The sequence below is a fragment of the Lathyrus oleraceus genome, chromosome 6 (assembly GCF_024323335.1).
Source record: "Lathyrus oleraceus cultivar Zhongwan6 chromosome 6, CAAS_Psat_ZW6_1.0, whole genome shotgun sequence".
Lineage (NCBI taxonomy): Eukaryota > Viridiplantae > Streptophyta > Magnoliopsida > Fabales > Fabaceae > Lathyrus > Lathyrus oleraceus.
In genome coordinates, this window is record NC_066584.1 from 388,197,177 (window position 1) to 388,223,473 (window position 26,297).

Consider the following 26,297-nt stretch of genomic DNA (forward strand, 5'->3'; position numbering starts at 1 on the left):
GAAAATGTTGTTTGGTGAGGAAATCAAGAACATATTGCCAGAAAGTGATGCACCAGGAACCTAGCGGTTTGATCCATCACCATTGCTCCATGAACCTCCTGTAACGCAAAATCCACAATCGGACATATCATGTCAGCCTACCAAACTATTCCAAATTAAAGTCAAATAGAGTAGTTCTGCGACATGAAGCAAGCCAAGATCAATACCAGCGGGCCACCTTGAACCTCAACCTCGTCCTCAGCCTCCATGTTACCCGAAATTTCACTGTAGTAAAAAAATACAACTAATTAGCCAAGGCAGTAAAGATTCGAAAAATTCCCAAATTGGCATTAGGACAAAATTCAAAGAGAAAGCATGAGTTCAGATTACCGTTTCCAGATTGTAGCACCAAGCAGGGCAATCCAATTCTGAGCACCAAAAAGCACTTCCAGGAAGTTCCTCTTTTGAAGCTCGAGGTACCAATTCGAAACCCTAATCAGCAGAGCATAAATAGGAAAAGAGTGAATCAGTAAAGGAAAAATTGGACGAAAATTTGAGAGAGAGGAAATGGCGGACAGAACACCACAAACCTTCACCGCCGCACCTCACATCCCTCCGCTGCTCAAGCTATTTCCCGGCCAACTTCTTCACGCCTTTCACCACCGCCGTGAAACCTATGTGAGAACTTTTCCTTCTCCTTTTATCCTTTTCATGTGCTTGTTGTTGGAAGTGTAGGATTAGTTTTTTTAGTTGATGATTTGAGGAAATAAGGTTTAAGGTTTGGATAGTGAGAGAGGTCGAGAGATTGTTTGGAAAAAGCGAAGGTTGAGGATGATTGAAAGAGATTCATGGAGAGAGCGATTTCGTGAGGGGTTGGAGAGAGATTGAGGACGGTGAATAGTTCCTCTCACCGTTTTCTTTTATTTATTTTCCTTCTATTTCTTAAACAGAGTAAATTTTGGAAAATCATTTAAAGTTTGTTTAAACTTCCTAAGTTTTAGTTAATATTAGTTAATAAATGTTTCCATATTTTCAATTCATTTTCCATTGAAAAACCCAACAGCCAAGCGGCTGGGTTTAATTTTGGTAGTCCAACAGATTTCTTTTTTTTATTAGTTTTTTATTTTTAATTCAAATTTTTAATCTATCTTGGTTTATATACTCAAATGGTTGTTGTAAATAATAACTAGTCATGAATGGCCTAGTGGAGAGAGGGTAGTTTCTATGATCTTTAGTGGAGTGGGTTCAATACTCATGTGTAGTGTTTTTATTTCTTTTAACCCTTTTTTATGTTTATGCTTTATTATATTCATAGTTTCATTATCATAACATAGATTTGTTTTCTTTTAATTTCATCATTCATTCAAAACCATTTTAAACTGTTAAAATCACACTTTCCTCGATTCAATATCGAGCCCATTTTCACACCCTTGTAAGTCGATTGCTTTTTTAAGCATCGCCATCAACCTCACATAGCTTACTCTTGGGCTTTCTTACAATGAGCCGGTTCTCTTGCACTTACACTCATGCATTGCATTATTTGTTGTTTGGGCCTGATTTAATTATTTCATGATTTTTGAATCCCCATTTGACAAAATGTACCCCACTTCCCCAATGTGTATATAATTTTGTATTATTTTATTTCCCTATTTGTTTTAGATACTAACCCAAGAATAAAATCCACCATTTCTAAAAAATACAAAAAGTGTGACTCGATCCAACGTCGAGTATTTTCTCAATAAACAAATCAACTCATTTCTCCCTCCTATTCCATTCCAGTTCTTCCAAACTTTCATCAAACGCTTGGTTTAACGTCAAGTCATTTTTCCTGATAAAAACTCAAAAATATTAATCCCTATCTAAACCCTTTTCAATAAGATGGAAATGGAACGTGGTGTATACCACGCACTCTTGAGACTAGGATTCGAGATGTATATCTCGTCAATCCTAGTTCTCGCCATCATTCAAACTTATCCACTTTGTTCTCTCAAACACTCATTCAAATTTCTCTTAAACGTCCATCAATACTTGATCTAGTGTCAAGTCATTTTTCACAACAAAAACTCAAAATACCAAATTCTTATTTAACACTTTTTCAATAAAGGTGGAAATGGAACATGGTGTATACCATGCACTCCTGAGGTTAAGATTCGAGACGTATGCCTCGCCAATCTTAACTCTCGCCATCGTCTAAAATTGTCAATGTGGTTTCGTTAAACCCTTTCTCAATCAAAATTCAAAATACCTAATTCTTATTTAAACTCTTTTTCAATAAAGGTGGAAATGGAACATGGTGTATACCATGCACTCCTGAGGTTAAGATTCGAGACGTATGCCTCGCCAATCTTAACTCTCGCCATCGCCTAAAATTGTCAATGCGGTTTCTTCAAACCCTTTCCCAGTCAAATTCCAAAAATACTTAATTCTTATCTTAACTTTTTTCAATAAAGATGGAAATGGAACATGGTGTATACCATGCACTCCTGAGGCTAGGATTCGAGATGTATATCTCGCTCATCCAAGTTCTCGCCATCACTCAAAATACCTCTAACCAATCAAACTTTTTTCTCGCCGCCGTGCGATTAATCAAAAACCTTTTTCATAAACGAAAGGTATCTTGTCTTAAGTGATACAAAACAATGTTTCGGCCACGATTGTTGAGTAGAGATAAATGACGCTTTTCCGAATGTAGATTTATAAATCCGTTCGATGTGTGGTATGCGTCCACTCCTCAGCTGTTTTGGGTAAAACAATGTTTTCGTCGATTAATACAGTATAGCTTTCGCTAAAATCGACCAACAAACAAACATTTTTCTACCCAGAACTACGTAAGCCTTGATTTCTCTTTTGAGATACGTAGGAGCAAGATTTATAAATCTTGTCAGGCCCACTAATAAAAAACTTAGGTTTAGTCCTTCGTTAAAAATTCCAAAAGCATTTATTCCCTCTTATATTCTTTCTTTCCCACCTAATAAATTAAAAAGCCTAATATTTCAAACTAACATTAACGCACACAACTGACCTAATGGTTCCCGTTGAGTACAACGGACGTGAGGGATGCTAATACCTTCCCCTTGCGTAATCGACTCCCGAACCCTGATATTGGTTGCGATGACCATATCTTATCCTTTCTTTGTCTTGGGTTTTATCGATATTTCCCCTCTCCTTTTTAGGAATAAATAAAGTTCGGTGGCGACTCTGTTCAGTCCATCATTGCGAGCGTGCGATCGCGCTTCGCTTTGAAGTCGTATCCCCATTTTTTTCGAGGTGCGACAGATGGCGACTCTGCTGGGGACAGGACAACCCTAAGTGAGTCAAGCCTAGTTAGGTCGTTTGTGTGCCTTTGTTTGTTTAATTATGTGGCTTTTCCCTTATTTATTGCTTTTTAATATCTTTATTGTTATATTGATATTTGTTGTATATTGGTTCCACCGTGTTGGGTACTTGGATTTTGATTGCAAACCATGTGGGAAAGACTCTGCACCCGAGTCTAGAGTGAAAAAAACATAAGATAGGGCGATGGTTGAGTAGTACGGACTCCCGAGGTGAATACTTCGTAAGAGTCGGTACGAGAACCTCACTTAGAGTAGATCCTTTTGCAAATATTGTTGCCCGAGGTGTATACCTCGTAAGCTTCAATGTTTCAAAGTGGTCCATGACTCTAAGAACCTTTTAGAACATTGAACCTTGACCAACTAGAAATGATGGTTGCGTAGTATGGATTCCCGAGGTGGATACCTCGTAAGGATCGATACGAGAACCTCGCTCAGAATAGATTCCCTAGATGGAGTTGATGACCGGAAAGTATTTTCCGTAAGCATCAAACAGTCTTTTGAATCCATGACTCTGAGTACCCTGTCTAGAACCCAGTCGATGGTTGCGTAGTACGGACTCCCGAGGTGAATACTTCGTAAGAGTCGGTACGAGAACCTCACCCAGAATAGATTCCCTTGATGGAGTTGACGACCGGAAAGTATTTCCCGTAAGCGTCAAACATTCTTGTGAATCAATGACTCTGGGGATCCTTTGTAACAAAGCCCTAGACCATACCCGGTGAGAACCCCGTTTTGGAAAAGCAATCAAATTTATCAGTACCTCGGACTTTTGAACCCGTGCATAAAAAAAACACAAATGTGCATGGCATGCATTGCATCCATTCATATACCATTGCATATGCATTTGTCATCATGCATTTCATATCATTTCTCGAAAATACCAAAAAAACTCATCCATCCTTTGTCCATGATAAGCAAAGTGATTCCTGACACGCGAAGAACAAAGAACCATGTCTCAGAAGATGATGGACGAGCTAAGGAAAAGCCAAGAAACACTGAAGGAGGAACTTAATCTTTTGAAGAGCCAAATGAGATGGGTCTTGGAAACCCTGCAAGTCTTGTTGGGAAAAGAGGGTCACCCAATATACATTGCTGCAACAAAGAGAGCTATTACTCCACATCCATCTGGTGTTACCCCAAGTCAAGGGAAATTCTATGTGGCAACTCCTCATTTACCAGTATATGGACCTCCCTCAAGACGTCATCATCAACATCCTCTGGCTATTGCTCCTCAAAGTCACCCAAGCCAGGTTTAGAACAAAAATCAGAATCAGAACAAGAGGAACAAGGATCACAATGACTCGATTCCGGTGCCATATAGCAAGCTCTACCCGCAACTGATCCAAAATGCTTTGGTGACCCCTCGAGCTCTCACACCTGTGTCACCAGACCTGCCATGGTACAATCCAAATGCAACATGTGAATTCCATAAAGGGGCATTAGGACATGACCTGGATTCTTGCTTAGCGCTAAAAGCCTTGGTACGGGAACTCATTAACAAAAAGAGCTTAGTCTTTGAAGAAGATCACCCGAAGATCAAGTGCGGATACCATACTGGAACAATGGGGCACTCCATCAAGGAATGCAAGAGTTTTAAGCTCAAGCTGCAAGGTTTGATTGACATAAGGTCACCAACACTCAAGGAGGAAGGCTCAAGTACATATACCTTGATTTCTGAGCCAGGTAATGGGAAAGGGAAAGGACCCTTGAAACCCCTCAAGGTTTTGTTCCACAAGGAAGATGTCATGGATGTGGCTAATGAGCTATCATTGTTTCCTGGTAAGAGCATTGAGATACCGCCTTGGATTTCCAATGTCACGACCCATACCAATGAAAGAAAAGGAGAAGTGAGTAGTGGATTCAAGAAGGTTGTGTTCAACGATGAGATTAAAGGAAAATCATTTGAAGATCATCATGCCAATGTCAAAAAGCTTCTTGATCCCAACCTTCAAGATCACTGTAAACTAAGCGCAACGTTGATATGTCAAGACATTCTCTCGTTGGTTAATAAAGACCCACCAGTGAAGGTGAGAATAATTATATCCCATATCAGAACAACATATAATTATACTCTATCTTACAAGAAAGCCTGGATTGCGAGGACAAAGGCTGTTGAACAAGTTTTCGGCAACTGGGAGGATTCATACAAGGAATTGCCACGGTTTTTATGGGCACTAAAAACATATGTCCCAAGAACTGTAGCAATTATGGAGACATTGCCAGCGATGATGCCAGACAGAACTTGTGCTACAGGTAATAGAATCTTTCACCGTCTCTTTTGGGCATTTGACCCGTGCATCAAAGGTTTCGCCTTCTGCAAACCTATTATTCAAAATGATGGCACTTGTTATACGGAAAATACAAGGGTACTTTGTTCATGGCGGTTGCATAAGACGGCAACAACAATGTCTTTCCCATTGCCTTTGCTCTTGTTGAAGGTGAAATGGCTGGTGGATGGGGTTTCTTTCTTCGACATCTCAGAACGCATGTGGCTCCACAAGCCAATCTCTGTTTGATTTCTGATAGACATGCTGCCATTGAGAGTGCCTACAACAACCATGACAATGGATGTCATGATCCTCCTTCTACCCATGTCTATTGCATCAGACATATTGCATAAAATTTCATGCGTGCTATAAAAGATAAGAATCTTCGCAAGAAGGTGGTGAATGCTGGGTATGCTCTAACTTAGCCGTCATTTCAATATTATCGTGATGAAATTAGATTGTCTAATGAAGACGCAGGGAGATGGCTAAATAACATACCGGTAGAGCAGTGGACAAGGGCATTTGATAGAGGTTGTCGATGGGGCCACATGACAACAAACCTTGTGGAATGCATGAATGGGGTATTCAAAGTAATTCAAAATCTGCCGATAACCGCCTTGGTAAGATCAACCTATTATAGGTTGGCTTCTACGTTCGCAACCAGAGGTGAAAGATGGAGTGTGGTGTTAATGTCTGGGCAAGTATTCAGTGAGTGTTGCATGAAGGTCATGAAAGAGGAGAACATCAAAGCTAGCACACACACTGCAACAGTCTTTGACCGTCATAGGCAAAATTTTAGCGTCTAGGAAACAATGGACCACAACGAGGGGAGACCAAATTTAGCCTACGCTGTTAGACTAAACAGAAGTTGGTGCGATTATGGAAAATTCCAGGCCTTCCGCATACCTTGCTCCCATGTCATTGTAGCATGCGCTTATACTCGTCAATGTGCTTACAACCATTTATCTGATGTGTACAAGGCTGACACCGTCATGAATGTATATAATCAAAGCTTCTCGGTACTACCAATGGAGGATTATTGGCCTCCATATGAAGGTGATATTGTTTGGCACAATGACGAGATGCGTAGAAAGAAAAAAGGAAGGCCAAACAGCACACGTATCAGAACAGAGATGGATTCCACAGATAAAATGATAAGATTATGTAGTATCTGTCGTCAACCAGGACACAACAAGAACAACTATCCCAATCAAGGAGCATCATCTAGGTCTTAAGCTTTTTGTAACATTGTATTTCTGTAACCTTCAATCATTATATATCATTAAGTTTTTGTTACAACGAGGTTCACAATAAACATCAGTACAAAATAAGCTATCTGAAAACATAAATATTTCTAACTGATTACAACAATCAAATTGATGTCATCTCGACCGAACATCATTTCCTTAGCATCCTTATCAGTCTTCATTCGCACCCAACCAAAGATACTGTCAAGTCTCTCAATACTTCTAACTTTTTCCCCTTCTGGTATTTTCACATCTAACCAACGAACCAGCTCCCTCTTCAGTTGATCTAACGTAGTGATGTTCCAGAACAGCATCAGCATCCGATGTTTGTCTCTCGCATAAATCACCTTACCGTATCGGCGACGAATACTAAACATGATTGTCAAATGATTATTTGAGATGTGGAACAATTACTCACACAACGCATCTATTTATAACGCAAAAATAGCATTTTACACTGAGGCTCCAATTGAATTGGCGCCTCCTTTTAAGCCCTACACAGGGGCGCCAATCCAATTTGCGCCTCCATTCAATTTTTAAGAGGAGTCGCCAATTAAATTGGCGACTCCTCCTAAAAATGGGGTAGTTTGGGAATTTTTTTGAAATCAGGGGTATTTTGGGAATTTCCTTGAAAAAGTGGGTTATTTTTGTAAATATTTCTCATTAAAAGTCATTAAAAATAATTTTTTTCATTCTAATCATCAGTGCCACGTATGTAAAAGTGGAGGGGACCATAAAAATGTAAATGTCATCAAAACTAGAGGGATCAAAAATGCATTTAAGCATTTTATTTTCAGCACATATTCAAAGAAAAGACTTAAAATTATTGGCTTCTGACTTTTCCATGTGTTTCTTAAGAGAAGAAGTATCGATTCTCTCTTAGAACTTAGCGTGTTACCCTTTACCATCCAATCTGGGGTTTTTGGGTGACATTTTTTCTCCCGATCTATTTAGTTTTTTCATCCAAATCTTTGTTTCTCTGTCTCTTCTCAAGTAAGAGTCTCAGATTTTATTTTCCAATTCTTCTCTTGTGGTGCTTTTTTTATTTTGTTGGCTATGGACAAATGAAAAAATATTGCATTATCGAAGGAAGAAGGGTCACACGGAAGTTGAAAAGGTTAGCGGGAAGGAGATTTTCCAACACACTCTCGCAGCTAAACTATGGTCAAACAATAGTTTCAACTCTCGAGCATTTACAAACACCATGGTTGGAGCTTGATGTTAGACGAGGACAACGATCTAGAGGAGGAATAAATATATCACAAATAAAATTTTCTTCAATTAAACCAGTGTTAAAAATATTTACTATGGCAAGCGAAAGCAATTCTGGATCGACACTCGTCTATTTTGAACCGTTATCGGAAGAATCAGATATGCGTATAAACCATAACAAAATTTATAACTATGATGATAAAGTAAACCAATATGTTTTGCAAAATAACCATTTTGAACAATGTCACACTTTGTAATCAATTTCCAATTAATTAGGAAACAAAAATTAACACAATCAATTTATCAAACACTTGGTGTGCAATAAACACCAAGCTGATATTCCTTTGTGTTGAAGATATGAAAAACCAATTACAATTATTTAGATTGCAATTGTCTTATAAAAACGTTTGAATTACTTCAACACACACATAATTATAAGTTTATCAAATTCCACACTAAGTGAATTATATATATATATATATAGATATATATATATATATATATTATATATATATATATATATATATATATATATATATATATATATATATATATAATATATATATATATATATATAGATATATATATATATATAATATATATATATGAAGAGAGAGAGAGAGAGAGAGAGAGAGAGAGAGAGAGAGAGAGATGAGAGAGAGAGAGAGTACAAGGATTTGTTTAGGTCGTTCCCCAATTATCCTCACTATGGATATGTTCGCCCTCAATTCAAAATAGAATTGAGATATGTAATTAACCTTTGTAAGAGTTGTATACAAGAGAAAAAGTGGCAATCCAAACCCCCAAACCCTATGTTTGATTTTGATCCTAACTTCTCCTCTTCCTTTATCTTAAGCAGGATCAAGTGACCCAAGACTTCCAAGTCGATCCTCCGTTACCGCTACTCCTTTGATAGAACCCTGTTCTTCAAAGTGTTCACTCGGTTGAATCCTCATTGTGAAATCTTGTACAAAAACCCCTAAACCAACCTTGATATTGGAGGGAAAACCCTAACTGATTTTATCAATTAAACCGCCAAAGGATACTCAATCCAATTTGATTACAACAATCCAAATTTTGACCTTATCAATCTAATATAGATGGCACCAAACATGAATGATTATGTGTATGCATATAAGAAGATTGAAGATGAAGAGAAAAAATTTGTGTGTGTGTGTGTGTGTGTGTGTGTGTGTGTGTGTGTGTGTGTGTGTGAGAGAGAGAGAGAGAGAGAGAGAGAGAGAGAGAGAGAGAGAGAGAGAGAGAGAGAGAGAGAGAGAGAGAGAGAGAGAGAGTGTGTGTGTGTGTATGTGTGTGAGAGAGAGAGAGAGGAGAGAGAGAGAGAGAGAGAGAGAGAGAGAGAGAGAGAGAGAGAGAGAGAGAGAGAAAGAGAAAGAGGAAGAGAAAGAAATAACAAAAAAGAAACGGATTTTTGGCAAACTTACAAGTTTTGAAATATTAGAACAAAATGTATTGACTCTCACATGTTATGTATTGAGTCACATATGTTATACATTGACTTCTAGATATTATGTATCAATACATTGAAGGTATTGTGGTTTTTATTTAAAATAATACTTAGTATGTATTGACCCATAGACATGTTTTTTCATGAAAAATCATAATTTTGATAAATTTTCAATTGGATGTATCGACCCATAAACATGTTTTTCATGAAAAATCATAATTTTGATTTGTAATAGCCTATCTAACCTAATTTTAAGTGTCTAAATATGAAAATGCACATCTAGACATAGAAAATAAGATCCAATGTACATAAATACTAAGTGTCCTAGTTTTAACATCATTTGAAACATTTCTTAAGAGGATAGTGCACTCACACTTGGAAGAAAAAAACGAGTGGAAACACAAACGTTGAATAAGAATCTTTTCATGTTTCAATTTGCAACTGAGAGGGACTTGGAAAGTGTGTTGTAAAACGGACCCTGGAGCTTTGATAGAAACCTTTTGGTCTTAGCTCGAGTCTCAAGGGAGGAACAACTGTCAGAGTTGAACATGCACTATGGGGTATTTTGGGTTAGGGTCTACGAACTACCACTCATGCTCAGATTTAAGGCGATGGTGAGGAAGTTAGGTGGGATCCTGGGAGATTTTAAGGAAATGGAATAAAAGGAAGCTCACAGGAATGGGATATTTTTTTGTATAAAGGTGAAAATAGATCTTAAACAACCTCTGAAGCGGGGAACGATGGTGTGTTTCAAAGATAATAATCTTCTAGTACATTTCAAATACGAACAACTTCCGAAAATTTTATTTGTCTATGGTATATTAGGCCATCAGTTGAAGGATTGTGAAATAGTAGGTGATCTTAGTGAATAAGGTTTTAAAGATTTGGAAGAACAAGACTTGTCGTATGGGATATGCTTGAGAGCTTTTCCCTTTCCAAGAATCATAGATGAACAAAAGAAGGAGTCCAACTCTAGTTCGTGTAGCAAAAGTATGTCAACATATCATCAGGACAAAGCAGATACGACAACAAAGGTAAGGAAAAATAGGGAGAAGAATGAGAGGTTGAACAAAATAAAGATAAACTAAGTGAAAGTAAACAGGATGAGATTCTGAAAACAAAAAAAAAGCATCGTAGTGAAAAAATTCTAGAGATTGAAGTTGTTGTTGAATCCTTATGCGTAATTGATATCTCAAACATGGAGAGGGAAAATGAGTAATTTTAAATACCTCAAATTGGAAGAGGAAAAAGTGGACCAGAAGACAGGTAACTAGGAAGACGAATCCCATCCAGGCAAAGAAGTTGGATCTTGAGATTGGTAAGAGAAACCTTATGGATGTCATGATTGTTGAAGAAACGGTAGAAGGGTGTGGAAGTGGAAAGAAGAAGACGAATGGCCAAGAAACATTTAAGGAAATTCATACATAAAAACAAGAGATGATGTTGGGGAGACAACACCGCTTACAACAATAAAAATCCTCAGTTGGAACTGAAGGGGGTTAGGGAGTCCTCGTGCAATTCGAGCCTTGTTGAGGCTCATCCGTATTGAAAATCTTGATTTGTTGTTTATTATGGAATCTAGACTCAAAACTAATGAGGTTCAGTCCGTTGTATTTAAAAGTGGTCTTGAGTGTTGTCATAATGTTTATTGTAGTGGGAATGGGAAAAGGGTGCACGTGTTCAGATTCAGAGAAGTGTGAAGTAGAGATCCTAAATGCGAAAACTTTATAAATTAGTTGTAGAATAATCATAATACCATAGGCCATAACAAGCTTGTTGCAAAGAAAGGTTTGGAAGAGCTTTTGCAGGAATACAAAATTAGGATTGTCAACAAAGAACTAAGGAGAATTGAAGACCTATTGGAGGAGGAAGACGGATGGGGAGTCAGTGAGTAATCAATTAAAACCTCAAGGCACTTGATAGTCAAAGGAATAATATCCTTCAAGTTTAGTAGGTTATATGGAGGAAAAAGAGTAAGATAATTTGGCTTAAGCACGGTGATAAAAATACTAAATATTTCCATGTGAAAGCAGACCAAAGAAGAAAACAAATGCTATCAATAAGTTGAAAGATGATAATGGTTGTAGGTGGAGAGGAGAAAACCATTACGAAATAATCCTTGTGAATTACTTTTCAGAACTATTCTTTTTTTCTATTCCTTCCACTAGTCATGAGGTATGTTCAGTGGTGAAGGGGGAAATGAAGCTCGACCATATCAAATGGTGTGAAGATAATTTCATAATGGAGAAGGTTAAAGTAGCTCTTTTTCAAATGCATCCTCTCAAAGCTCCAGGTCCCGACGGGCTTCTAGCTCTCTTTCTCCAGAAGTTCTGGCACATAGTTGGTTCAGAGGTATTTTGTGTGAATTATGTGAATTAATCAGTTGGTTGGGTAAAATTAATTAAATTAAAATAATAGAAATAGAGAATTAGTAAGAATGGGGTGTGTAACACCCCGAATTCAATTAATTAGTTAATTTGAATTATTTAGATTTTTATTTGATTAATTGATGTTTTAAATTAGTTATTGTGTGATTGTGGGGGTAAGTATCCTTGAAGTAGAGGTATAGAGAGAGTAAGAGTTTTTCATACTTTTTAGAAATTAATGGAGTTTTAACTAATTATTAGAATATATAGTATTTTTATTTGAGTAAGAAAAAAAATAGAATTATGAGGTGTAATTAAAAATAACATGGGTGATAGAAAAAAAAGGAATATTAGATTTATTAATAAAATAATAAGAAAATAAAACATGTAGAAGAATTGAGGCAAGGTTGGAATTAGGGAAAATATGTAGGATAAGAAGGAAAAAACCTAATTAGAAGGAAATAGGTTTTTGGAAGAACCTAAAAGAGTCAGCACGTATTTTTGGAGAGGCGGAGCAAAAGAGGCAAAAAGGGAGAGTTAGGATTTGAGAGAAGAATTTCTTAGAAGCTGTTGTCGTTTTTGCTGGAAAATCAAGGTAAGGGGGAGGAATTATTCATATATGGATATTAAATCATGGAATGATAAGAGAGGTTCTCTTCACCTCTAATAAGGATGGTGATGTTGATAAATTCTATGTTTTTAGGAGAGATTGATGTTTTACTGATTTTATTTGTGTTAATTTTGTGTGAATTGATGCCTATAATTTGATATTGAAATTGTACTGTAGCTTTATTATATATGTTTATATGCATCGCTTGTATACATTGTATTATCACTTTTATCAATATACGGTGTCGTATCTTTCCTATATAATATGTGCCAATTATATATACAGTGACCTGGTTTGATTAATATATATTATGTTTCAGAAGATTTATTCAATTATTATGGCGATAACTTGTTCCATTCTATACAGTAGCTCTCGTAAACATCGCGATGGTTGTTAAGGCATATACAAGTTATTGCTTGTTTTCATGTTAATATAATATGTTTTATTAATGTGTTTTATTAATATAATATGTTCATTAGCATAACATATGTTCATCAGTATAATATGTGTTATTAATATAACATGTTCATTAGCATAACATATTTTATTAATATAATATTAATAATAATAATAATAATAATAATAATAATAATAATAATAATAATAGTAACAATATTGAATTAATATTATTAGTATAATATGCTTTTGGAGTTCTGAGTTCGAGAAAAATAATTGGATTATTTAGCCAACTTAAATTATTTTCAATTTTGTTGGAGTTCCCGTAGAGTTGTTAGAGTTGCCGATTGAGTCCATAAGAATTATCTTTATGTGCAACAGTTGTCGGTAGAATAGTTTTGAGATTTTAGAGTTGTTTTAGAGTTTCTTGGGAACTCTATCAAGTTATAATTTTGGATGATAATTTGGTGATAATTTTGGATGATAAATTGGTGGTAATTTTGGATGATGATTTGGTGATAATTTTGGCTGATTATTTTGGTGATAATTTGTGACATTGTATGTTGTTGAAATTCATACGTCATGGTGTACGGACTTCGGTCCAGTTTTGGTGAGCCTTGATCCTATGGTGGGGATCGAGTGCGAGTAGTTAATTCTATCGAGGAATTAGTGAAGCGTTGCCTATGATGATGGTAGCGATTTTTGTGTGCTCCGATTCCAAGAGGAGATCGATCCTATGGTGGGGATCATGGAGTGAAATGAACCTGAATGTTCATAATTTGGTAGCACATGCATGTTGAGTCAGTTGTCAAGTACATGTGCATTGTGTTGCATTTGGTGATTATTATTTTTGTGTTATGATGTGTGGATGAGGATACTTGATATGTTGATGATTGTTGTAATTAGTGTGTGATATTGTTAGTTAATCTTTGTTTTTTTTCACTGCTAATTATTGAAGTGTATTCTAACTCCCTTTCTGTTTGAATATTGTCCTTACATGGACATCATGCAGATATTCAGAAGTAACTTTGACTGAAGTAAGTGGAAGGATAACTCTTGAAGTGACCTACATAGTTTATCTATTTTATTTAGTGGTTCCTTGCTCTGATCATGTAACATCGGGTTGGGATAAACGCTTGATTTGAATTTTGTATCATTGTTGTCGATGTTACAAACTTTTTATGTTTTGGAGATTATAAGTTATTTTGATTTTATTTATAGACTCTTTTGATTATGCTACTAAGTTGAAATTCATGAGACTTAATGTCTTGAGTTACAATATTATTGTTGTATGTTTATTAGTGATTCCGCTGCGATGATACCGTAAATTCTTGGGTGAGCATGCAAGGACAGGCACTGAATGTCTTATTATACAAGTACTTGACCCAAATCAGATGTGTTGGATGTCGCATAACATCCCAAGTACAAATCAGATGTGTTGGATATCGTGTAACATCCCAGGTATAAATATGTGCATTTGAATTTATTTCTGTGGCAACCCATGTTCCAGAGCAGGTTATGTGTTTTATGTGTGTGACACCCGTATGGTTATGTTTTCTAATTAAAATATCATATTATTGTTTGGGGTATAGAAGAGTGTTACATTAGTGGTATCAGAGCAGGTCGGTCCGTCTGGCCAAGTTTTTATAGGATATCAGTTCCTTGTTAGTTGATGAGTGTGTGTACACTATCGATACATTGTTTCTTCTAATGTTGTTTGACGGTTTGTAGAATGAATGGGAGAAACGATCGTGCTATTGCTGAAGCATTGGAATCCCTTGCTTAGGTGATGGCTAAAACTGCACAGAACAATCATAATGGGAGAGCAGGAGGAGCTCCTGATGAGTTTCGCGCTTTGGGAAAATTTCAGAGGAACAATCCACCAACTTTCAAGGGTAGCCATGACCCAGAGGGTGCACAGGAATGGATCAAAGTAACTGAGAAGATCTTCCGAGTGATGGCTTGCACAGAGGCTCAAAAGGTACAATTTGGTACTCATATGTTGTCAGAAGAAGCTGAGGATTGGTGGGATAACACGCGTCAGATATTGGAAGCTAGTGGTACAGAGATAACTTGGGTTGTGTTCAGAAAAGAATTCTTGGAGAAGTATTTCCCCGAGGACGTTCGTGGCAAAAAGGAGATAGAGTTCCTTGAGCTAAAGCAAGGGAACATGACTGTGGCAGAGTATGCTGCGAAGTTTGAGGCACTAGTGAAGTTTTGTCCCCATTACAACCGTGCCGATGCTGAGACTTCAAAATGTCTCAAGTTTGAGAATGGGCTGAGACCAGAGATCAAACAAGGCATTGGATACAAACAGATTCGTAGGTATGCTGAATTGGTGAACAAGAGTAGAATCTATGATGAGGATAGTAGAGCCCGGTCTGCTTACTATAAGAGTATTAGTGAGAAGAAAGGGAAGGGACAATTTAGAGGGAAACCTTATGTAACTTCAGTTGACAAAGGGAAGCAGAAGGCTTCAGATGGGAAGAAGACAAGTGGGGGAGGGGCTCCCGCTTCTGTCAAGTGCTTCAAGTGTGGCGGGTTGGGACACCGTGCTAATGAATGTAATAATAAGGTTATGAGATGTTACAATTGTGGAAAAACGGGTCACCGTGTTGCAAAGTGCAAGAATGATGGTCCGACTTGTTATAATTGTGGTGAACAGGGCCATATCAATACACAATGTCAGAAGCCAAAGAAGACGGCCACTACTGCTGCCCAGACTAACGGTAGAGTGTTTACCTTGAGTGGTTCAGAGGTTCCCAAGACAGATAACTTGATCAAAGGTACTTGTTTCATTAACAACATTGAGTTAATTGCTATTATTGATACTGGTGCTACTCATTCGTTTATTTCTCTTGAGTGTGCTACGGGGTTGGGTTTAAAATTATCTCCTTTGGTTGGGAGTATGGTTATCGATACCCGGCTAATGGTTCGGTGACTACTGCGTTAGTCTGTTTGAGTTGTCCTTTCACCATTTATGGTAAGAATTTTGCGATGGACTTGGTTTGTCTACCTTTGCATCAAATCAATATTATTCTTGGAATGAACTGGTTAGAGTTCAACTATGTTCATATCAACTACTACAGCAAAACCGTGAGGTTCCCAGAGTTTGGTGATTGTGGAGAGCTGATGTTTTTATCCGCTAAGCAAGTAGAAGAACTCTTAGAAGATGAGGCTCAGATGTTTGCAATGTTTTCATCATTGCAAGTCGACAATAAGGCTGCAAGTGTTGATCTGCCTATTGTGTGCAATTTCCCAGATGTATTTCCAGATGATATTAGTGACTTGCCACCAAAGCGTGAGATTGAGTTTTCCATTGATGTGGTACCTGGTTCTAATCCTATGTCGATGGCTCCGTATAGGATGTCAGCTTCAGAATTGGGTGAATTGAAGAAACAGTTAGAAGAGTTGCTTGAGAAGAATTTTGTTCGACCAAGTGTTTATCCATGGGGTGCGCCAGTGTTGTTAGTTAAGAAAAAGGACGGCAGTATGAGGTTATGTGTTGACTACAGACAATTGAATAAAGTTACTATCAAAAATAAGTATCCTCTTGCAAGAATTGATGATTTGATGGATCAATTGGTGGGTGCTTGTATGTTCAGCAAGATAGATTTGAGGTCAGGTTATCATCAGATTCGTGTGAAACCAGACGACATTCTGAAGACTGCATTCAGGACAAGGTATGGTCATTATGAGTATACAGTAATGCCGTTTGGAGTGTCTAATGCGCCAGGTGTGTTCATGGAGTATATGAATAGGATTTTCCATCCTTATCTGGATCAATTTGTGGTCGTATTCATCGACGACATCTTGATATATTCTAAGTCAGAGGAAGAACATGCGGATCATCTAAACATTGTATTGTAGGTGTTGAGGGACAAGAAGCTTTATGCCAAGTTGTCCAAGTGTGAATTCTGGTTAAAAGAAGTGAGTTTTCTTGGCCATGTGATTTCTAGTGGAGGAATTGATGTTGATCCGTCGAAAGTTAATGCTGTGTTGCAGTGGGAAACTTCGAAGTCTGCTACTGAGATTCGAAGTTTCCTTGGCTTGGTTGGTTATTACCGTAGGTTTATAGAAGGTTTTTCAAAGATAGCATTGCCTTTGACTCAATTGACTCGAAAGGGTTAAGCTTATGTGTGGGATGTTGCATGTGAAAATAGTTTTCTAGAACTTAAGAAGAAATTGACGAGCGCTCCAGTTTTGATCTTGCCTAATCCGAATGAGTCTTTTGTAGTATATTGTGATGCGTCAAAGATGGGTCTTAGTGGTGTGCTGATGCAAAATGGTCAGGTCGTTGCTTATGCTTCCTGACAACTGAAGGTTCATGAAAGAAATTATCCTACACATGACTTAGAGTTGGCAGCTGTAGTTTTTGTTTTGAAGATTTTGAGGCATTATCTTTTTGGATCTAGGTTCGAAGTGTTCAGTGATCACAAGAGCCTCAAGTATCTGTTTGATCAGAAAGAGTTGAAAATGAGGTAGAGGAGATGGCTTGAACTTCTGAAGGATTATGATTTTGAATTGAGTTACCATCTGGGTAAGGCTAATGTTGTAGCTGATGCATTGAGTAGGAAGTCCTTACATATGTCAATGCTTATGGCTCGAGAGTTAGAACTGATTGAACAATTCAGAGATATGAGTCTAGTGTGTGAAGAGACTCCTAACAGTGTGAAATTGGGTATGTTGAAGCTGACTAGTGGTATTCTCGAAGAAATCAGAGGAAGCCAGAAATCTGATTTGGGTTTGGTAGATCGTCTCACGTTAATCAACCAAGGTAACAGGGGTGATTTTCGGGTTGATGAGAATGATGTGATGAGGTTTAGAGATAGGGTATGTGTTCCAGATGTGCCAAAAATTAAGAAGAGCATTCTTGAGGAGGGTCACAGAAGTGGGTTAAGTATTCATCCTGGTGCCACAAAAATGTATCAAGACTTGAAGAAATTGTTTTGGTGGCCAGGAATGAAGAAGGAAGTAGTTGAGTTTGTGTATGATTGTTTGATTTGTCAGAAGTCGAAGATTGAACATCAGAAACCATTGGGCCTGATGCAACCGTTAAATATTCCAGAGTGGAAATGGGATAGCATTTCCATGGATTTTGTGACAGGTCTGCCGAAGACTTCGAAGGGATGCGATTCAATTTGGGTGTTTATTGATAGATTGACAAAATAAAGCTCATTCTATACCAATGAGGATTAATTATTCTTTGCAGAAGCTGGCCGAGTTGTATATTGATGAGATCGTGAAACTGCATGGTATTCCTTCAAGTATTGTGTCTGATAGAGATCCGAGATTCACATTGAGGTTCTGGGAGAGTTTGCAGACAACCTTGGGTACTAAGTTGAGGTTGAGTTCTGCTTATCATCCACAGACAGACGGTCAAACAGAGAGAACTATCCAGTCGTTGGAAGATTTGCTGAGGGCTTGTGTGCTAAAACAAGGAGGTGTTTGGGATAACTACTTGTCGTTGATTGAGTTTACCTACAACAATAGTTATCATTCCAGTATTGGAATGGCACCATACGAGGCATTGTATGGTAGGAGGTGTAGGACTCCTTTATGTTGGTATGAGTCAGGCGAGAGTGTTGTGCTCGGACCTGAGATTGTTCACCAGATGACCGAAAAGATTAAGATGATCCAAGAAAAGATGAAAGCATCGCAGAGTCGTCAGAAAAGTTACCATGACAAGAGAAGGAAAGCGCTTGAGTTTCATGAGGGAGATCACATTTTTTTGAGAGTTACGCCGGTAACGGGTGTTGGTCGAGCTTTGAAGTCTCGAAAGCTCACACCGCGTTTTGTTGGTCCGTACCAGATTTTGCAGAGGTTATGAGAGGTGGCCTATCGGATTGCTTTACCTCCGTTGCTTGCTAATATTCATGATGTGTTTCATGTGTCTCAGTTGAGGAGATACATTTCAGATCCGTCTCATGTGATCCAAGTGGATGATGTGCAAGTGAGAGATAACCTGACTGTGGAGGCATCACCCGTGCGGATAGAGGATCGGGAAGTGAAGAAATTGCGGGGTAAAGAGATTGCCCTGGTAAAGGTAGTTTGGGGAGGACCAGCTAGTGGGAGCATGACTTGGGAGCGTGAAGAGCAGATGAGAGAGTCGTATCCGACTCTATTTTTGGCAGGTAATTTTCGAGGACGAAAATTTCTTAAGTGGAGGAGAGTTGTAACACCCCGAATTTAATTAATTAGTTAATTTGAATTATTTAGATTTTTATTCGATTAATTGATGTTTTAAATTAATTATTGTGTGATTGTGGGGGTAAGTATCCTTGAAGTAGAGGTATAGAGAGAGTAAGAGTTTTTCATACTTTTTAGAAATTAATGGAGTTTTAACTAATTATTAGAATATATAGTATTTTTATTTGAGTAAGAAAAAAAATAGAATTATGAGGTGTAATTAAAAATAACATGGGTGATAGAAAAATAAGGAATATTAGATTTATCAATAAAATAATAAGAAAATAAAACATATAGAAGAATTGAGGGCAAGGTTGGAATTAGGGAAAATATGTAGGATAAGAAGGGAAAACCTAATTAGAAGGAAATAGGTTTTTGGAATAAAATAAGATTTGGAAGAACCTAAAAGAGTCCGTACGTATTTTTGGAGAGGCGGAGCAAAAGAGGCAAAAAGGGAGAGTTAGGATTTGAGAGAAGAATTTCTTAGAAGCTGCTGTCGTTTTTGCTGGAAAATCAAGGTAAGGGGGAGGAATTATTCATATATGGATATTAAATCATGGAATGATAATAGAGGTTCTCTTCACCTCTAATAAGGATGGTGATGTTGATAAATTCTATGTTTTTAGGAGAGATTGATGTTTTACTGATTTTATTTGTGTTAATTTTGTGTGAATTGATGTCTATAATTTGATATTAAAATTGTACTGTAGCTTTATTATATATGTTTATATGCACAGCTTGTATACATTGTATTATCACTTTTATCAATATACGGTGTCGTATCTTTCCTATATAATATGTGCCAATTATATATACAGTGACCTGGTTTGATTAATATATATTACGTTTCAGAAGATTTATTAAATTATTATGGCGATAACTTGTTCCATTCTATATTGTAGCTCTCGTAAACATCGTGGTGGCTGTTGCGGCATATACAAGTTATTGCTTGTTTTCATGTTAATATAATATGTTTTATTAATATAATATGTTCATTAGCATAACATATGTTCATCGGTATAATGTATGTTATTAATGTAACATGTTCATTAGCATAACATATTTTATTAATATAATATTAATAACAATAATAATAATAATAATAATAATAATAATAATAATAGTAATAATATTGAATTAATATTATTAGTATAATATGCTTTTGGAGTTCTGAGTTCGAGAAAAATAATTGGATTATTTAGCCAACTTAAATTATTTTCAATTTTGTTGGAGTTCCCGTAGAGTTGTTAGAGTTGCCGATTGAGTCCATAAGAATTATCTTTATGTGCAACAGTTGTCGGTAGAATAGTTTTGAGATTTTAGAGTTGTTTTAGAGTTTCTTGGGAACTCTATCAAGTTATAATTTTGGATGATAATTTGGTGATAATTTTGGATGATAATTTGGTGGTAATTTTGGATGATGATTTGGTGATAATTTTGGGTGATTATTTTGGTGATAATTTGTGACATTGTATGCTGTTGAAATTCATACGTCATGGTGTACGGACTTCGGTCCAGTTTTGGTGAGCCTTGATCCTATGGTGGGGATCGAGTGCGAGTAGCTAATTCTATTGAGGAATTAGTGAAGCGTTGCCTATGATGATGGTAGCGATTTTTGTGTGCTCCGATTCCAAGAGGAGATCGATCCTATGGTGGGGATGGAGTGAAATGAACCTGAATGTTCATAATTTGGTAGCACATGCATGTTGAGTCAGTTGTCAAGTACATATGCATTGTGTTGCATTTGGTGATTATTATTTTTGTGTTATGATGTGTGGATGAGGATACTTGATATGTTGATGATTGTTGTAATTAGTGTGTGATATTGTTAGTTAATCTTTGTTTTTTTTCACTGCTAATTATTGAAGTGTATTCTAACCCCCTTTCTGTTTGAATGTTGTCCTTACATGGACATCATGCAGATATTCAGAAGTAACTTTGACTGAAGTAAGTGGAAGGATAACTCTTGAAGTGACCTACATAGTTTATCTATTTTATTTAGTGGTTCCTTACTCTGATCATGTAACATCGGGTTGGGATAAACGCTTGATTTGAATTTTGTATCATTGTTGTCGATGTTACAAACTTTTTATGTTTTGGAGATTATAAGTTATTTTGATTTTATTTATAGACTCTTTTGATTATGCTACTAAGTTGAAATTCATGAGACTTAATGTCTTGAGTTACAATATTATTGTTGTATGTTTATTAGTGATTCCGCTGCGATGATACCGTAAATTCTTGGGTAAGCATGTGAGGACATGCACTGAATGTCTTATTATACAAGTACTTGACCCAAATCAGATGTGTTGGATGTCGCGTAACATCCCAAGTACAAATCAGATGTGTTGGATGTCGTGTAACATCCCAGGTATAAATATGTGCATTTGAATTTATTTCTGTGGCAACCCATGTTCCAGAGCAGGTTATGTGTTTTATGTGTGTGACACCCGTATGGTTATGTTTTCTAATTAAAATATCATATTATTGTTTAGGGTATAGAAGGGTGTTACATTAGTGGTATCAGAGCAGGTCGGTCCGTCTGGCCAAGTTTTTATAGGATATCAGTTCCTTGTTAGTTGATGAGTGTGTGTACACTATCGATACATTGTTTCTTCTAATGTTGTTTGACGGTTTGTAGAATGAATGGGAGAAACGATCATGCTATTGCTGAAGCATTGGAATCCCTTGCTTAGGTGATGGCTAAAACTGCACAGAACAATCATAATGGGAGAGCAGGAGGAGCTCCTGATGAGTTTCGCGCTTTGGGAAAATTTCAGAGGAACAATCCACCAACTTTCAAGGGTAGCCATGACCCAGAGGGTGCACAGGAATGGATCAAAGTAACTGAGAAGATCTTCCGAGTGATGGCTTGCACAGAGGCTCAAAAGGTACAATTTGGTACTCATATGTTGTCAGAAGAAGCTGAGGATTGGTGGGATAACACGCGTCAGATATTGGAAGCTAGTGGTACAGAGATAACTTGGGTTGTGTTCAGAAAAGAATTCTTGGAGAAGTATTTCCCCGAGGACGTTCGTGGCAAAAAGGAGATAGAGTTCCTTGAGCTAAAGCAAGGGAACATGACTGTGGCAGAGTATGCTGCGAAGTTTGAGGCGCTAGTGAAGTTTTGTCCCCATTACAACCGTGCCGATGCTGAGACTTCAAAATGTCTCAAGTTTGAGAATGGGATGAGACCAGAGATCAAACAAGGCATTGGATACCAACAGATTCGTAGGTATGCTGAATTGGTGAACAAGAGTAGAATCTATGATGAGGATAGTAGAGCCCGGTCTGCTTACTATAAGAGTATTAGTGAGAAGAAAGGGAAGGGACAATTTAGAGGGAAACCTTATGTAACTCCAGTTGACAAAGGGAAGCAGAAGGCTTCAGATGGGAAGAAGACAAGTGGGGGAGGGGCTCCCGCTTCTGTCAAGCGCTTCAAGTGTGGCGGGTTGGGACACCGTGCTAATGAATGTAATAATAAGGTTATGAGATGTTACAATTGTGGAAAAACGGGTCACCGTGTTGCAAAGTGCAAGAATGATGGTCTGACTTGTTATAATTGTGGTGAACAGGGCCATATCAATACACAATGTCAGAAGCCAAAGAAGACGGCCACTACTGCTGCCCAGACTAACGGTAGAGTGTTTACCTTGAGTGGTTCAGAGGTTCCCAAGACAGATAACTTGATCAAAGGTACTTGTTTCATTAACAACATTGAGTTAATTGCTATTATTGATACTGGTGCTACTCATTCGTTTATTTCTCTTGAGTGTGCTACGGGGTTGGGTTTAAAATTATCTCCTTTGGTTGGGAGTATGGTTATCGATACCCCGGCTAATGGTTCGGTGACTACTGCGTTAGTCTGTTTGAGTTGTCCTTTCACCATTTATGGTAAGAATTTTGCGATGGACTTGGTTTGTCTACCTTTGCATCAAATCAATATTATTCTTGGAATGAACTGGTTAGAGTTCAACTATGTTCATATCAACTACTACAACAAAACCGTGAGGTTCCCAGAGTTTGGTGATTGTGGAGAGCTGATGTTTTTATCCGCTAAGCAAGTAGAAGAACTCTTAGAAGATGAGGCTCAGATGTTTGCAATGTTTTCATCATTGCAAGTCGACAATAAGGCTGCAAGTGTTGATCTGCCTATTGTGTGCAATTTCCCAGATGTATTTCCAGATGATATTAGTGACTTGCCACCAAAGCGTGAGATTGAGTTTTCCATTGATGTGGTACCTGGTTCTAATCCTATGTCGATGGCTCCGTATAGGATGTCAACTTCAGAATTGGGTGAATTGAAGAAACAGTTAGAAGAGTTGCTTGAGAAGAATTTTGTTCGACCAAGTGTTTATCCATGGGGTGCTCCAGTGTTGTTAGTTAAGAAAAAGGACGACAGTATGAGGTTATGTGTTGACTACAGACAATTGAATAAAGTTACTATCAAAAATAAGTATCCTCTTCCGAGAATTGATGATTTGATGGATCAATTGGTGGGTGCTTGTATGTTCAATAAGATAGATTTGAGGTCAGGTTATCATCAGATTCGTGTGAAACCAGATGACATTCCGAAGACTGCATTCAGGACAAGGTATGGTCATTATGAGTATACAGTAATGTCGTTTGGAGTGTCTAATGCGCCAGGTGTGTTCATGGAGTATATGAATAGGATTTTCCATCCTTATCTGGATCAATTTGTGGTCGTATTCATCGACGACATCTTGATATATTCTAAGTCAGAGGAAGAACATGCGGATCATCTAAACATTGTATTGCAGGTGTTGAGGGACAAGAAGCTTTATGCCAAGTTGTCCAAGTGTGAATTCTGGTTAAAAGAAGTGAGTTTCCTTGGCCATGTGATTTCTAGTGGAGGAATTGTTGTTGATCCGTCGAAAGTTGATGATGTGTTGCAGTGGGAAACTCCGAAGTCTGCTACTGAGATTCGAAGTTTCCTTGGCTTGGCTGGTTATTACCGTAGGTTTATAGAAGGCTTTTCAAAGATAGCATTGCCTTTGACTCAATTGACTCGAAAGGGTCAAGCTTATGTGTGGGATGTTGCATGTGAAAATAGTTTTCTAGAACTTAAGAAGAAATTGACGAGCGCTCCAGTTTTGATCTTGCCTAATCCGAATGAGTCTTTTGTAGTATATTGTGATGCGTCAAAAATGGGTCTTGGGGGTGTGCTGATGCAAAATGGTCAGGTCGTTGCTTATGCTTCCAGACAACTGAAGGTTCATGAAATAAATTATCCTATACATGACTTAGAGTTGGCAGTTGTAGTTTTTGTTTTGAAGATTTGGAGGCATTATCTTTTTGGATCTAGGTTCGAAGTGTTCAGTGATCACAAGAGCCTCAAGTATATGTTTGATCAGAAAGAGTTGAATATGAGGCAGAGGAGATGGCTTGAACTTCTGAAGGATTATGATTTTGAATTGAGTTACCATCCGGGTAAGGCTAATGTTGTAGCTGATGCATTGAGTAGGAAGTCCTTACATATGTCAATGCTTATGGCTCGAGAGTTAGAACTGATTGAACAATTCAGAGATTTGAGTCTAGTGTGTGAAGAGACTCCTAACAGTGTGAAATTGGGTATTTTATATTTTGGAAAATCCTTCAGTGACAATCTATTGCACCCTGATTGCAATTGATTATAGAGTGTAATTTTTTGGGAAATCCTTTAGTGACAATCGATTGCAACCTGATTGCAATCGATTGCACGGTGTAATTTTGAGAGAAAAATTGTTTTGAATTAGTTGCTATATCCCAATGATTTTAGTCATAACTTTCATTTCATAAGTCCGATTTAGATGTTGTTTGAAGTTTTGGAAATATAACACGCTGAACTACACAATTGTAGTGAGGGTTGGAATGAATAAACTAGGATTATGTATGTACATTTGTGGTTTTCATGATGATTTTATGAACCGTTTAGCGAAACGATTGAGTTTCTGTTGATGATGAATTTATGTGGTAAATTGCTAACATAATTGTAGGCTATTTGATTGTTGTGTTTTGATTACATGTGGGTCGTGATGTATGGTTTCAATGTGAAACTATCATATTGATGTTGTACAGGAAATTATGCGTTTTGATATGATACTGTTTGTGTTGTTAATTTATTGTGATGATGCATACATTCATTCATAAATCATGAGTTATTGTTGTTGTTGTGAAAGAGGTGATTACAGGTTTCGGTGTTGGTAACCAATAATTATCCCCGATTCATAATGAGAACCATTGTTCAGACCGGTACCACATGCATATGAGTCTATAATGTTGTTGAAAGTCACATTGCATATTGATTGAGTATTATGGTGAAGTGGGTGAAACTTTAACACATGTGTTGTAGTGTATAGTGGATTATGTTTGAACTGTATTGTAGTTAATCTACTCTGATTGTTTATGCATCGTTTATTAACATAATGTATTCATCACCCCATTTGCTTGAATGTTGTCCACCATGGACATCTTGTAGATATTCAGGAGTAATTACTCTAGTAAGTGAAGTTAGCTCAAGGAGTTACTTCTTTAGTTTCCTTGTTTTAGAAGTCTTGCTCTGAACTTGTAACATCGGGGTCAAGAACGTTTTATTTGATTATTCTATTGAAGTTTAATAATCCATTGGCTTATCTTGAAGTGTTTAAGAGTCGAGTTTAATAACTCTTGTGTTTTGAAGAAGTTTTATTTAATTGAGTTTTAAAGACTAAATGTTGAGTTAATGTTTATTTATCTGATTAGGATCGATACATCCGTAATGATATCCTAAGTGAAGGTGAGTGTGTGATGATAGATGTTGTATGACGTTAGTATATTCTTATGCATGTTTATTAATCGAATGAATGATTTTAGAGGTTTGTCATTGGTGACACATTAAGTTGTCGTATAATTCTTTATACATAAGTTTCGGGGTTTATGGTGTTACATATTGGTATTAGAGTAAGTTGATATGTCCGGCCAGGTTTTTGTGATTTTAATTATTCCGAGTGTATGACATGTGTGAACGATGTTGATACAAAGTTTGTTCTAAGGGTTTTTTGTTGATATTCAAGGAATGATTGGGAGAAATGATCGTGATATTATTGATGCCTTGACAACCTTGGCTCTAGTGGTGCAAGCTCAGCAGAATCCACAGGTTGAAGATGCTGAATTTTATGGACTTGATAAGTTTATAAGGAATAAACCACAAACCTTCAAAGGAAGGCATGATCCAGAAGGCGCACATGTT

At 37.2% G+C, this 26,297-nt stretch overlaps 1 protein-coding gene across 1 annotated transcript; it reads left to right on the top strand.

The window, feature by feature from the left end:
• Positions 1–14,669: 14,669 nt before the first annotated feature.
• Positions 14,670–15,821, top strand: LOC127095797 (uncharacterized). Its single transcript, XM_051034435.1, has one exon. It carries the CDS (start codon positions 14,670–14,672, stop codon positions 15,819–15,821), a length of 1,152 nt encoding a protein of 383 aa, XP_050890392.1.
• Positions 15,822–26,297: the final 10,476 nt, after the last annotated feature.